At 69.5% G+C, this 13291-nt stretch overlaps 2 protein-coding genes across 2 annotated transcripts; both read right to left on the bottom strand.

Moving 5' to 3' along the window:
• Positions 1-568: 568 nt before the first annotated feature.
• Positions 569-11912, bottom strand: ESPN (espin; the record flags this gene model as incomplete). The annotated part of the gene is given in 16 exon segments (XM_082295617.1): positions 569-716; positions 811-822; positions 904-983; positions 3020-3301; positions 3390-3535; positions 4776-4802; positions 5090-5264; positions 5268-5311; positions 5314-5503; positions 7040-7317; positions 7390-7609; positions 7711-7842; positions 7925-8107; positions 8196-8382; positions 10616-10809; positions 11619-11912. Coding segments are annotated over 16 exon segments (2592 nt in total).
• Positions 1522-2733, bottom strand: LOC309581317 (espin-like protein; the record flags this gene model as incomplete). The annotated part of the gene is made up of 1 exon (XM_082295865.1): positions 1522-2733. One exon carries the CDS (start codon positions 2731-2733, stop codon positions 1522-1524), a length of 1212 nt encoding a protein of 403 aa, XP_082151991.1.
• Positions 11913-13291: the final 1379 nt, after the last annotated feature.

Genomic DNA, 13291 nt, shown 5'->3' with positions numbered 1-13291 from the left:
CAACGTGGGTGCTGGCAGAGATGCAGGCGGTGTGGGTGATGGGGGTGATTGTGGTGATGTGGGTGAGGGGGGCACCGCTGTCGGCGAGCATGGTGTGGGTGGGGGAAGGTGTGAGCAGCCCCAGGAAGGCGCGGGGCACTGCTGGCGGGGTTTATCGTTTTAATCTCTGGAAAGGCAGGCGGTCTGGGCGCAGGTGAGCCGGAAGCTGGCCGTGAGCGGCTCTGGAGGGGCAGGAGTGGGGGCGAGCGCGCTGCATCGGCGAGTGGTGCCAGCGGGGCGTGCGGCGAGCCCAGCCGCAGCGGCCGAGCCGGGCAGTGCGCACGGAGCCGCATGTCCCACGCCGCGGCAGCTCGCTTTGCAACGGGCAGCACAAAGTGGCGGTGGGCTGGCGGCAGCGGGATGGGGGCGTGGGGAGGGCTACGGGTGCCTGGGGCGGTGGTGGGGGCTTCTCTGGGTTGGGCTATGTGGCCATCCACGGCAGGAGGAGGGTGCCGAGGCATGTCGCGGTCCATGGGAGGACCTGCCAGCCTCCTCCTGCTGCGAAGAGCCAGGATGCGGTGTGGCGTGGCTAGTGCTTGGCTATGTCCCCCTTCTTAAGGATGATCTGTCGCTGCCAGGGCGCCAGCTTTGTCTCATCGTACCCGAGAGTCCTTAGCTTTTCCGACTGCTCCTTCTCCTTCTCCTCCTCCTCCCGCTTCAGCTTCTCTTGCTCTTTCCTGCTCAGCAGCAGAGGGCACAGGGCGCCGCGGTCACCAGAGCCGCGGGAGCCGCCGTGCCCGCCCACCCAAGGAAGGGGCTTGCGGCACTCACCGTTTCTGCTCCCTGCGAAGGCAAAGGGGAGAGTGGGGTTAGCAGAGCCTCGGGAGTGACCGGCTGGTGCGGCATCCCCCGACCCTGGCTCACCTCTCTTCCTCCAGCTTCTTGCGCAGGATGTCCCTCCTCCAGGCCGGCATGCTGGCCAGGCGAGCCTCCTCTTCTTTCTCCTGCAACAGACAGCCGTGTTACCGGCACTGCCGGGAGCCCGCCCTCACTGCCGGCACCATGGGGCCGCAGCATCGTCCTGGTGCGTGGCATCACATCCTTCTGGCAGCCGCCCTCCTTGGCACGGTACTGGTGGGTTTCACCAGCACATGGCTCGCCGACGCGCCCCTCACTGCCCGCTTTCCGCCGGCGCCGGGAGGAGGAAGGAGCGCGTGGCGTGGCCAGCCCTTGCAAGCACACCACAGCTTTATTGCATGACACGCGGGGGCCCACGCTGCCCCGGCACCGCAAACGCCACACCAGAGGAGAGCGCAGCCCCGCCGCTGCACCTCCCACACAACACACAGCCACGGCAAGCGGCACACACTGCAACCTCGGCCGGGGGCCGCGCAGAACAACACCCAGCCCTCTGCCAAGCTGAGCTGCACCACGAGCCACAGAGGCAGGCGAGCGCAGCCGGGCACCAGGCCATAGCTGTCCCCTGAGCTTGCTACCGCCCCACGCCACACCACTGGCACAGCCTGCAGCATCCCGCCGGGATCAGGTGTCGAACATCTCTGCCTCCTTCTCCTTCCAGAAGGAGAAGCTGCGGTCAATGAAGCGGCAGACGTCCTCCTCGCTGAACTCCCCCAGCTCCGGCACTGGCACTGCTGCCCCCTGCCCTTCCGGGGCCATGGTGGGGGGCTCTGGTAGGCTCTCTGCCACTGCCACAGGGTCATCCCCAAAAAACTCCTGCACGAGGTCCTCAAAGCCGTCAAGCCAGTGGCGGTGGCCAGCCTCGACCTGCTCCAGCACGGTGCGGTGGAAACAGCGGACGCGGTGCCAGCTGTGGCTGCCCAGGCGGTCAAACATCTCGTAGCAGAGGAGGTGGCGGAAGCGCCGCTCCTCGGGGCTGAGGGGCATCTCCAGCAGCTGGAAGTAGCCCAGCATGAAGAGGTCGAGCGGGAGGCTGTCGTGGGGCATGGGCGAGCCGCCGACGTGGGGCAGGAAGTGTTGGGGCCAGTACAGCACTGTGGTGCGGCTCAGCCGCCGGATCTGACGCCCTGGGACCCGGCGGGCGACACTCCTCCAGCGGGCCAGCAGCCGCCCCGCTGCCGGCCGCCGCCTCCCCGGCCGCCGCGGCCGCTCCTCCCCAGGCACCGCCGCGAGTGCTCGCTTCTTCCAGTGCTCCAGGAAGAGGAAAACGGCGCGCTCCTTGCACCCCTTGGTGCGTTCATGTGGGCTGCTTGGCTCTGGCAGCGCTGGCCTGCTCCGCCGCAGTGCCCCATCCCCGTATTCCTCCTCCAGGATGGGTCGGCGGGTGCTACCAGGGGGTTGCACCCGCTTGCGCTTGGTGACCCTGGGGGGAGGTGCAGGGGGCCCCCCTGGCCCCTCGTAGTTGGCCTTGAGGCTGCGGACGGAGACACCGCAACCCAGGATCTCGCGCCGGGCGTCGTGCTGGGCACCGGGGCTGCCCACCGCTCCCCCCGCCCCAGGGCCCTCCCGGCCCCTCAGCGTGGCTGGTGGTGTGGCCGGGCTCCTCGGCAGTGTGGGGGACTGGCTGCCGCGGGCAGGCACGTCCTCCTGGGCGAGGGCGAAGCGCCGGGGTGCCGGGGGCGCGGAGAGCGGCACGAGTGGTGGCAGCTCCTCCTCCGGCGCCCCTGGAAGCGGCTGCCCCGGCTGCGCCTCGTGCATCACCCGCAGGCTCCCCAGCTGCCTCTCCAGGTGCTGCATGTCCTCCTCCCGCATCGGCTGCCCGGTGGGTCCCGGCATGCCCCCGCGGGCAGGTGGCCCGCGCCGGCACAGGGGCGGCGAGCGGCTCCCAGGCTGCGGCGGGAAAGAGGGCAAAGGGGCTCTTGAGGCCGTGCCGCACGCACCTCGTGCCACTGCCGCCGTGTGTGGCATCCCCGGGGTGTGACGCCCCTGCATGCAGGTAGGGTGGTCCCCCAGCCCAACTGGGAGCCGGAGGCAATGCCGCGCACGCCATCTCGCCAGGTCCTGAGCTGCTTGGGCCATGCCCGCGCCGCGCTCGCCGCCGCAGCACGTGGGACCCCCCTACCTTGCGCCGCTGCTCCTCTTCCTCCTGCATGCGGAGCTGCAGCTTGCGCACCATCACCTGCCGCTTCCACTCGGGGATGGGTCGGCCCTGCTCGTCCTGGCTCGGCACCAGCGCCTCCACCTCCACCGCTGCCCCAGCGCCTGCTGCTGGCACCGGTGAGCTTCCGTTCAGCACTGGCTCTGGTGAGCCCCCTGCCAGGCAGCGTGGTGGCCCAGCAGCCTCGGGGGTGGCCGGCGGGGTGGGCGTCCTGGTGGGTGACGGGGACGACACTGGCGACTCTGCCTGTGGAAAGAGGGAGGGAGGGCGGTGGGCACTTGCCGTGTTGTGCTGCGCCGCGCCACCGGCTCCCCTGGCCCCCATCACCACCTACGTTGGCCCCTGCCTGGCCGCTGCCGGAGAAGACGGTGGTGAAGCCTTTGCTCTGTGGCGTCGGCTTGAGGCTCTTCCCAGCTTTGATCTCGGCCAGCAGCTCCGAGTTGTCGCCGGTGGGGGACATCATGTTGAAGGACTTGGTGCCTGAAGGGAGGCAGGAGGGGCAGTAAGCACCCCGCCAGCACCATCTCCCTGCCTCTGTGAATCCTCCATCAGCTTGCAGGGTAGTGGGGTGGAGGGGTGGCTGGCTGACTGCCCCCCTCCCCGCCATCCAGGAGCCCCTGGAACGCCCCTGAAGCAGCGTCCTGACACCCAGCTCACCAGTCCACAGGAATAGCACATCACCCAACTCCTGGGTCCATCAGACCCCAGTGGAGCAACCCCCCAGCACTCAACAACCTGGCACCCCAGCTCCGCAGATCCGTAAGACCAGCACTCCAACAGCAGTTTACAGGGTCCATGGCACCCTGCCGGAGCAGCACCCCAACACTCAGCTGTAAGGGTCCCAGCCTGGCCCCAGCCCCGAATGTCACCCCATGCCCCCGAGGCACTATGCTGCAACAGAAGCGTGTCTCTGGAGGGATGGCTCCACGGCCGGTGACAGCGCCGGCACTGCAGGACGGCCCCTACGCTCCCCTGGCAGCTCCCGGCAGCGATGCACCGACACCCTGAGCCAGACCCCCTGCCAGCCCGGTGCCCAAAGGGCTGCGTGGCACCGGCACCCCGGGGTTGCTTTGCCCACTGCTCGTGCCACCCGCTCCGCGAGCACCCACCGTCCGTGCCAGCCATGCGTGAGTCCCTAATGGCCCATGGTACCGTGCCAAGGCAGAGCCCCCTCCCCGCGGCCGGCGCCCGCAGCTCGCTCCGCTCGGCTGCGCCACGCCAGAGCCAGAGGGCTGCGGGTGCTGAGGGCCCAGCGGGACGCGCGCGCTGCCATCCAGCGCCGGCTGAGACCCCCCGGTCCCGGGACCGGCGCTAATAAAGCGGGCGCCGAGCAGCGGCCAAGCCCGGCTGCAGTCAGCGGCGGGGGAGCGGCCGGTGCGCTCACGTGGCGGGGTCACGCCGGCCGGCTGAGCGCGAACAAAGGCTCTCTGTGTGCGGGGCCGCGGGGCCGTGGGGCCCGGCTGCCTGCCCAGCCCTGCCAGCCCTGCCTGGCGGCTTCGGTAGCCCCGCACCAGCGCTTGGCCTCCCGCGTGGCACCGCCGGCCGGCGACGCGCAGCGAGGGCTCGGCCGCGGGAGCGCCGCGGGCAGGTGGTGGCAGCCCCAGCAGCCATCGGTGCCCCGTGGCTGCAGCACAGGACGGCGCCGGGACGGGCCCCTCCGGCTGTGCCCCGCGCCAGGGCACCCCCTGAGCAGGGAGGAGCGTGGGGCCGCGGTACTTACTCTTCATCTGCCTGAGCGCCTTTCCTCCTAGGGAGAGAAGCAGAGAGGCGGCGCAGGGCGCGCGGCAGAGGAAGGATTTGGCCACCGCGAGACAAGAGAGAAGAGAAGCGGCCAGCAGTGAGAGCAGGCAGGGGCGAGCGGGCGTGGGGGCCCCCGCGCCGACACCGGAGGAGAGAAGGACAGAAAGGCTGTCAGGAGCCGCGCGGCCGAAGTGCCGCGGGAGGAGACGAGCCAAGGCGGTCAATGCCACAGTGCAGCCAATGGGACAGTGCCCAGGATCACCCCCCGTGCCCACCCGGCACCCTGCCACTTACTTCCCGTAGAGGAGGAGGAGCGGCGTGGCCCGGCGGGAGTCTCGGCGAGCGGGGGCGGCGGTGGGGGCGTCGGGCAGGAGGTGTCGGGCAGTGGGGGGGGCGGGGGTGGGGGCGGCAGCTCGGTACCAGGCTTGCTCTCCCCATTGCTCATGGTGTCCGCCGAGATGGGTGATGCCTAGAAGAGAGCATGGGCAGGCGTTGCTCGGTGCCGGTGCCACTGAGCTGTGCACAGGCTCGCGGCACGGGTCTCACCTCCTCGGTGTGCGCCATTCGCTGGGGGCCTGGCTGCTCGGCCACAACGTGCCCCAGGTGCTTGTAGTAGTCACCGGTGCTCGGCTGCTTGCCGAAATTCCTTGACCGCCTGCTGGAGTCGGCCCGGCGCAGGCCCTCGGGACTGCTGTCACGCGATGCCAGCTGCAAGGGGAGCCCACCTCAGCACCGCCGTGCCCGGCTATGACCGTGGCGCAGGGCCGTGATGGAGTAGGACCGTGCCAGCGGTTTGCCTTGGGCCAGATGCAGAGCCAGGAGGGACAAGAGGTGCATGCCCTGGGGTCTGTTCGGCAAACGGGGCTGCGTGCCACGGTGGCAGCGTGCGGCATCAGTGCCTGGCACTGTGACCCCATAGCCTGTGCCCAGGATCCTGGCCAAGCCTCCCCCGGGATAACCCCCTGGGAACAGGAGCGCCGGGCCCCAGCCCCGCAGATTACCGGAAGCTTATCCCGCGCGGGGCTGGGGCCCGGTTCCAAACCTCCCTCTGAACAGGGCTCTCAGGCAGCGCAGCCTCAGCTCACCCCGGCGCATTCCACAGCGGCTTTGCGAGTTGTGCTGCCGAGAGCCGCGCTGCAGGGGGCTGTGCCTGCTCCCCGGGTTTGGGGTGGCACCGCGGCACAGCCCTGCTCCCCTTGCTGGGGGCCCCGCTATTTGTATTTCTCCGTATGCCACCTCCACCCATGGCATTTTCACGGTGAGCCCGGGTGCTCGCCGCCGCCGCCAGCCCCAGCTAAGTCAACAAACGTCAGCTCGGTGCTTCCTGCTCCGGCTGCCATGGGAGTTGTGCCAAGCCTGGCTCCAGCTCCGGCAGTCCCAGCCCCGGTCTGGCGCTAGGGTCCGTGCCGCTGAGCCCCATTTCATGCGGTACCCACACCACTGTGGCACCGCTCTGCCACATGCCCACATCTCCCCAGGACAGCCCGTTACTGCGGTAAGCACTAAAGAGCCAAGGCCCTGCGCATCGAGCGCTGTGGGGTCCCGAGCCCGCCACGTGCCTGGCACACACTGTTCTACCGAGACCCCCACCCCATGTGCCCCATCCCCCAGAGTGCTGGGCTCTGCCAGTGCCCCGACCGTGGCCAGAATCCTGTCCCCGGTGGGGTGGCGAGAGCCATGGTAGGGGGTCAGGGCGACCCCAAACCTACTGCATCCTTATGCTCCCCCAGCCCGCCATGGGGGGCTGCACCCCTCTTACCTGTGCACGCCTGGCTGAGCCCTCTCAGCTCCTGGCAGTGCTGGCTGTGCCACCCGACACCTGTGGTGCGGGCGACACCGGAGCCGGCCGCTCGGGTTACCGCCTGTGCAGCTGCCCACGCCCAGCTCGGCATGGTGCCGGTGGCATCGCCGGGGCCACATGGGCGCGGCTGCCACGGCATGGTGCTGCCGGGTGCCCCAGCCGGTGCAGTGGGCCCACCCAGTGCCATGAAGCCACCAGAGCATCACTGGCCCCAGCTTGCTGCATTCTCGTTGCAGGTTGAGCCCCAACCCCCCCCCCCCCCCCCCCCCCCAGCCAGCGTTGCAGGCAAGGCATGTGGCCTCCAGCTGGGACTGTCCCCTCCCAGTGCAGGCAAAAACTCCTCAAAAGGGAATGGGTGCCCCGTGGCATGTCCCTCCCGGGTGGTATGTCCCTTGAGCTGTGCATGGGGATTGGTGCAGGGGACGCGGTGCATGGGGCCGTACCTCTCGGCGCAGTGCTTGGCTCTCCACATGCCGCAGGTTGTTCTTGGCCCGCACGTAGATGTCAGCGGTGTGGGGGGCACTGGGGGGCGCAGGTGCAGGGTAGCCGGGGGGTGGCGGGGGTGGCCGGGTGGCGGGGGGTGGGGGTGGTGGTGGGGGGAAGGCAGGGGGTGGTGGCGGTGGAGGGCCCTCGCCTGCTGGGCCCCGGCCCCGTGGCTGCATCTCGGGGTCCAGCATGTCCATGTACGCCTGCATGTCCGCCAGCGCCGGCTCAGGCACCCCTGCGCAGGGCAGGGGGTCAGGGGGGGCTGGACCCGCACCCCCCGCCCCGCGCCCCCTGGCCCCGCACTCACGGGCGGCGGGGGCCCCTGGGGGGCCGCCCCTCTTCTCCCCGGTGCTGCACTGGCTGGAGTGGCAGGAGTCGTAGTTGGAGAGGGTGCTGGCAGGGGAGCCCACCTCGAAGCGCGCCTGGGGCACCGACGCCGTGGTGTTGGGCGATGACATGCCCGAGTCGGGCTGTCGGCATTCCCCATCCACCGAGGGGTCTCGTGACAGCACGCGGTGCTCCACGCTCTGCTGGCACAGCCATGGGGTCAGGCAGCAGGGCAGGGGTGGCGAGGCCCTGCGTGCTCCCTGTGTGCTCCCCATGCGCTCGTCCCCGGGCACTGCCGTACCATGTTCTCCACGGTGCGCAGGTACTGGGCGCAGTGGCTGTGGCCATTGTAGTCAGCGAGGTCGGCTGCTGTGTAGCCATCCTGGTCACAGATGCTGAGGTCGGCACCGTTCACCACCAGGATCTGGCAGCACTGGGGAGAGTGGGGGTGCATGGCAGGGCTGGAGGAAAGCCCCCCCCCTCGCCCTGACGCCCTGTTGGCTACCAGCACCCACCTCCAGCTCGCCATTCTCGGCGGCATCATGCAGCGGTGTGCCGCCCCAGCTGTCAGCAGTGATCTCCCCGCCGTGCAGCAGCAGCCAGCTCAGCACCTTGGCATGGCCGCGGCTGGCAGCGAAGTGCATGGCTGTGGCCCCCTCGGCGTCCCGCTCCGACAGGCTCACCGTCGTGAAGCTCATCTGTGTGGGCAGGTGGGCTGAGCACTGAGGCTGTGCGCCCCGTGCTGTGCCACCACGCCGTGCCATGCTGTGCCTGCACAGCGCTTACCAGCCATACGATGACAGTGTTGTGGCCCATCTGGGCGGCGGCGTGCAGTGGGGTCATGCCGTCATAAGCACGCGCGTGGGGGTCAGCCCCACAGTCCTGAACCAGGTACTGGATGATCTCCAGGTGGCCCTCCTGGCAGGCGAGGTACAGCGGGGTGGCCCCCGTCTTGGTCTGGGCACTCAGGGTACTGCAAGTGGGGCACAGCGCCTGTCACCTGTGGCCACTGCTACTGCCAGTGCTGGGACAGGGGGCAGGCAGGATATAGGGACATGAGGATTTGAGGGACACAAGGAACATGGGGAGGTGCAAGGGACACAGCTGCGGGCAGGCAGGGCAGTACCAGGGCTGGGAGCTGTCCACCCCATGGCTTCCCATAGGTCCCCATGCGGTGGCGGTGGCTGCAGCTGCAGCGGGAGGTCACTAAGTTAATCAGCCTGCTTAGGCTAAGCTCCTTCCTCCGGCTGTTTTTGGACACTGCAATTTAGTCGTATTTTAAAGTAAGCTGCTTACACAGCACCAGACGTGGAGCCGGTGGGGAAAGGCCAACCTTCACCATGGCACTGCCCAGCCCAGCTGCCGGGTATCAGAGTCCCCTCACTGCCCCAAAAGGCCTTGGCATCCTTGTGTCTCTCGTCCTGAATTGCGTATCCCAAATTGTGCAACCCAAATCCTGAATCCCATATCTTTTACCCCACATCCCCCACAGACCCATATTCTGCATCCCACATCCTGCATCCTGCCTCCCCACCCCACAGGAAGCTGTTTTATTAAGTGCTCCATAAAAAAAACCTGTTGAATATTTAAAAAAGGAAGAGCAATAAATACTCTGCTCTGTTATCGCAATGATCGCAGGCCCTTAATAATTGATCCCTGTAACTGTGAGACAGGTTGTGGCCAGAGCTCCCTTCCCGCTGTGCCTGCCGTGCCGTGCCACAGGGTGCCTGCCCCGCGGTCCAGCAGTGCCAGGCTGGCACAGCGCTGGGTGCTCCCTGAGCAGGGGCTGGGGATGGGGCTTGGGGCATGGGGGACAGCGGGAGCACAGGCACAGGGTCAGCCCCTGATTCCCATTTCCCAGTAACTGGGAAGGGGTTAAGCCACTTGGGCAGCACCAGTAAACTGCTTTGCCAGATGGCTGGGACCCCATGCTGGGCCACCGGCTGCCGGGGGCCCCGCGGGCCTGTGCGAAGGTGGGCTGGGAGCGCCAGCATCCCGCAGCGGCACCAGGGATTGGATTTCGCAGCTGTAACAGAGCCTCCGGGCAGGCGCGGAGCTGGGAACAGGGCCAGCCCTAAATAATTCAGGGGGAAGGCGGTGACAGCAGCGGAGCAACCCCGGCAAGCAGCGTGAAAGGCAATGCGAGCGCCGTGCCACACCTGGGCCGACACAGTAGGCATCGAGCAGGAGCAGTGACTGATTTGGGGCTGGGCTCGGGCTGCAGGGGTTAATCCCAGAGGTGCTCAGGGCTAAAATGAGCCCCACCTGGGGCAAGGAGATAAAGAACTGGGGCTGGGACAGCTGTGGCCAGTGAGTGCCATGGGATGCAGGGGTCCTGCAATGAGCTCTGTAGCCCTGCCTGGGGGAAAGGATGCAGGGGTCTGGGGTTGTGGCACCCAGAGACAGAGGGGCGCCGAGCCCCGGTTCACGTCCCGTTGCCTCAGGACTCCCTGGATGTGGGAGAGCTGTGCAACCCCTCTCATCTACAGCCCTGGAGCCTTCCAGGGACAATGTGGAGCAATAGCGCATCCCCCCGGCTTCTCTTCGGCCGGGTCTGTGGGTTATTTCTAGTGGCCTCTGTCCACCACGGGAAATCGGATTAAGGGCCACCTAATCGCCTGCTGCAGCCTCGTGGCGAGGTCCGGCATCGCGGGCCCTGTGGGCTGCTATGTCATGTAACCCGGGGACCAGCCCGGCCCAGGTACCGCTCCGGAGGCAAAGCGAGGATGCTGCCGCGACCGAGCCGTCTGAGAGAGGCTGCCATGTCCAGTAATGCCCACGGACCTGGGCAAACGGAAAGGTCGTCTCCGGCGCGGGGAGCAGCCTCTCCTCGGCGGTCAGCCTAATCCATTTACATAACAGCGGGCGGACAAAGGCGGCTGTGTTATCGCCCCGCGCCAGGAGCCGACTCAGCGGCCAGTGACAATATTTCTGCCAGCGCTCGCCCCTCTCTTCCTCGCCCTTTCTTTCTGGGCCATAAAGAAGGTGCAGCTGGCTGCCCAGCCTGATAACGTGGCCGCGTTGCCCTTGGAGCTGGGGGATCAGCGTGGCTGCAGCATTCGTCCCCAGTGCTGGCACCTTGCCAGTGGCTGGAGGGAGGGTTAGGGCCACAGCAGGCACCCTGTTCTCCCACTAGCCCCTCTCCTGCTGGTGGATGCCAAGTTTCCGGCAGACCCTGTCTCGCTGCCAGCGGTGGGGGCCGTTACCTGGGGCAGTGTCCCAAGAGGAGTCGCAGGGAAGGGAAATCCCCTTTTACCGCAGCGTAGTGGACGGGCAGTGCTCCCGTGTTGGTGGCCGCCGTGGGGTCGCTGCCTCCAAAGCGGAGGAGCCAGTCGATCACCTCATGGTGACCGAAGCGGGCTGCCAGGTGCAGGATGGTGGCACCAGAGTTGTCTGTATCCTGCAGGAGGAAGTGGGACGGCTGTCAGTACCAGGGACCAAGCCCTTCCGACAAGGGGGCTGGGGACCGCAGGCAGCCGTGGGGCATCCCCCAGCCCGGACCTGCTTCCGGGCGGATGGGATGGCCAGGATGAAGTTCCCGTCCGTACCGAGCGGGGCTGGAGCAGGAGCACAGGGAATTGGAGGGACCATGGGACCAGCGTGTCTGCCCTCCGTCAGGGCCTGCGTCCGCACAGTGAGTGCAGCACAATGCCCTCCTTGTTCTACCGGCCGCGGAGCCGCTAACCGCAGGGACTCGCCACCGAGCCCCGCTGTGCCGCCGGCCCGTCCGCCCTCGACGCTCCGTGGGGCGCGGGTAGGGCTGGCCCCTGGCCAGGAGGTCGCCGATGTGTTGACCCCTTACTTCCCGATTAATCCCCGCTTCCAGCCCCGCCGCCGCCTCCTCTTCCTTCGGCCGTCACATGTCTTTAACTCTCGGCCGGCCCCGGGGCAAGCCGCTTACCGCCTCGGTCCCGCCGTTGTGTAACCCCGGGAGGGGGCGGCAGCCCCGGGGAATATGTGCTGCCCTCGCGGCTGAACCCCTCCGGGATGCCGGGGACTCTCCGGGTCCGTCGGATGCCGCCCGCTAGGCACAGTGGAGCCCTGCCCGTGCCGGCTGAGACGGACCCCGGCTCGCCGTCGGCAGAGTTGGGAGCACCACGCGTGACCGTCTCCCACGGCCACAGCCACCCACACGGGACCGCGGAACGTGTCCCCGGCCTCCCGCGCCACCGAGAGCCCCTCCGCCGCCCCCCGCGACCCCGCTCGCACCTGCACGCCGCAGCCCCCCTGCGTGAGCAGCCACTGGAGACAGGCGAGGTTGCCGGTGGCGGCGGCGTCGTGGGCCGGCGTGGCCCCGTTTCGCGCCCGCGCGTCCCCACGGAGCGCGGCCTCGGCCGCCAGGTACCGGAGGCAGGCGAGGCGGCCGGCGCGGGCGGCGTGGTGCGCGGGGGACGCGCCCAGGGCGTCCCGCAGCCCCGGCCGGAGTAGCCCGGCCGCCCGCAGCCCCCGCAGCGCCTCCACGTCGCCCTGTCTCGCCGCCAGCAGCACACGCTCCAGCGCCATCCCGGCGGCGGCCGCGGCCCCAGCGGCCCCGGCGGCGGCGGCGGCCCCGGCCCCGGCCCCGGCGGCCCCGGCCGCCGCTTGGCACTGCACGGCGCACCCGCCCCGCCGCCCCCCGGCCCCGCCGGCTCCTCCTCTCCCGCCCCCGGGGCCGCCCCTCTGCCCGCCCCGCCCGACGGCGCGGCGCGGCGATTGCCCGCTGCTCCGGACCCCCGCACCGCTCCCCCTGGCCTCAGCTGGGCAGCCGCACTTTGCCGAGTGACGGCCGGGACCGGGACCGGGACCGGTGAAGGTCCGGGGGAACCCCAAAGCGGACCGTGCCCGGCTACCGGCGCCGCTGTCCGCCGCCCTGAGCAGCGGATCCACGGGTGTCCCCGCCCGCCACCCGCCCACGCGAGAGGCGCGGCAAAGATGGGCTCCTCCGGCAGGCCCGACGTGCGCTGCCGGTCCTGGCAGGGCAGGCAGAACGGGGGGCGCTGGGCGGGCAGCTGCCCCGCCTCAGCCGGCCGCGGGGTGTCGGCACCACGGGAACCGACGGCGGGTCCGTGGGCAGCGCGGGCAGCGGCGACCGCTGCCGCGGGGACGGGGACATGCAGCGGGCGGCGTGGGCGGGCAGGCGGGGACCCCCCCCGCAGTCAGGACCGCGGTCAGCGGCGGTGCCTCTCGATCAGCACCGAGGACAGCGGCGAGGCCGCCCTGCCCGCCTCCTTCCCTGCCTGCCCCCCGCCCTCCCGGCCCAGTCCTCCCGCCCTGCCCCGCCGGCGGCTCATAAAGCCGGTAGCGGCCCGGAGCGCGGGAGCACCATGTCCCCGCCGGGCGTCGCGCTGCAGGCGCCCCGGCTCCTGCGCCTCCCTACTGCCTCTGCCGAGCCGTGCAAGGTGAGAGCTTCGGCATTCCCTAACCCTCGCGCCCCTCTGCCCGCCGACCCTCCGGTCCCTCACGGAGACGCGCCGCCGCTCTCGCATCAACGAGAGCCGAGAGCTCGCCGTCGGCGAAGCCGTGAGTGCCGCGGCTCCGGGCACCCCCGGGCCCGCATCATGGACCCCCTCCGGACCCTGCGTGCGTTCCACTGCGAGTTATCACTGCCTGCTCGGGACCGTCGCCACAACCCGACCCAAAATCCGTGGGTGACCGGGGGAGCTGTGTCCCAACCGGAGAGAACCGACGGCGCCGGGAACGCGGGCGGGGGGGAGTGCTGCCCGTGCCGACCCGAAGACCCTGGCTCCCACGAGTCCCCGCGCTGACAGGGCACTCCCGGGGCGGCGGAGGGACCCCAGTCCCGGTGGGGTCACACGACTCCGCGGGCAGCACCGGAGTCGCCCCCTGCCCCGGCTCCCCGCGGCCCCGGCGCTCCTCCCCGCGCGGGGGCGAGGCGCGTGCTG

Source organism: Coloeus monedula (assembly GCF_965178545.1).
Source record: "Coloeus monedula genome assembly, chromosome: 22".
Taxonomy (NCBI): domain Eukaryota; kingdom Metazoa; phylum Chordata; class Aves; order Passeriformes; family Corvidae; genus Coloeus; species Coloeus monedula.
This window is presented reverse-complemented; position numbering and strand designations above follow the sequence as displayed.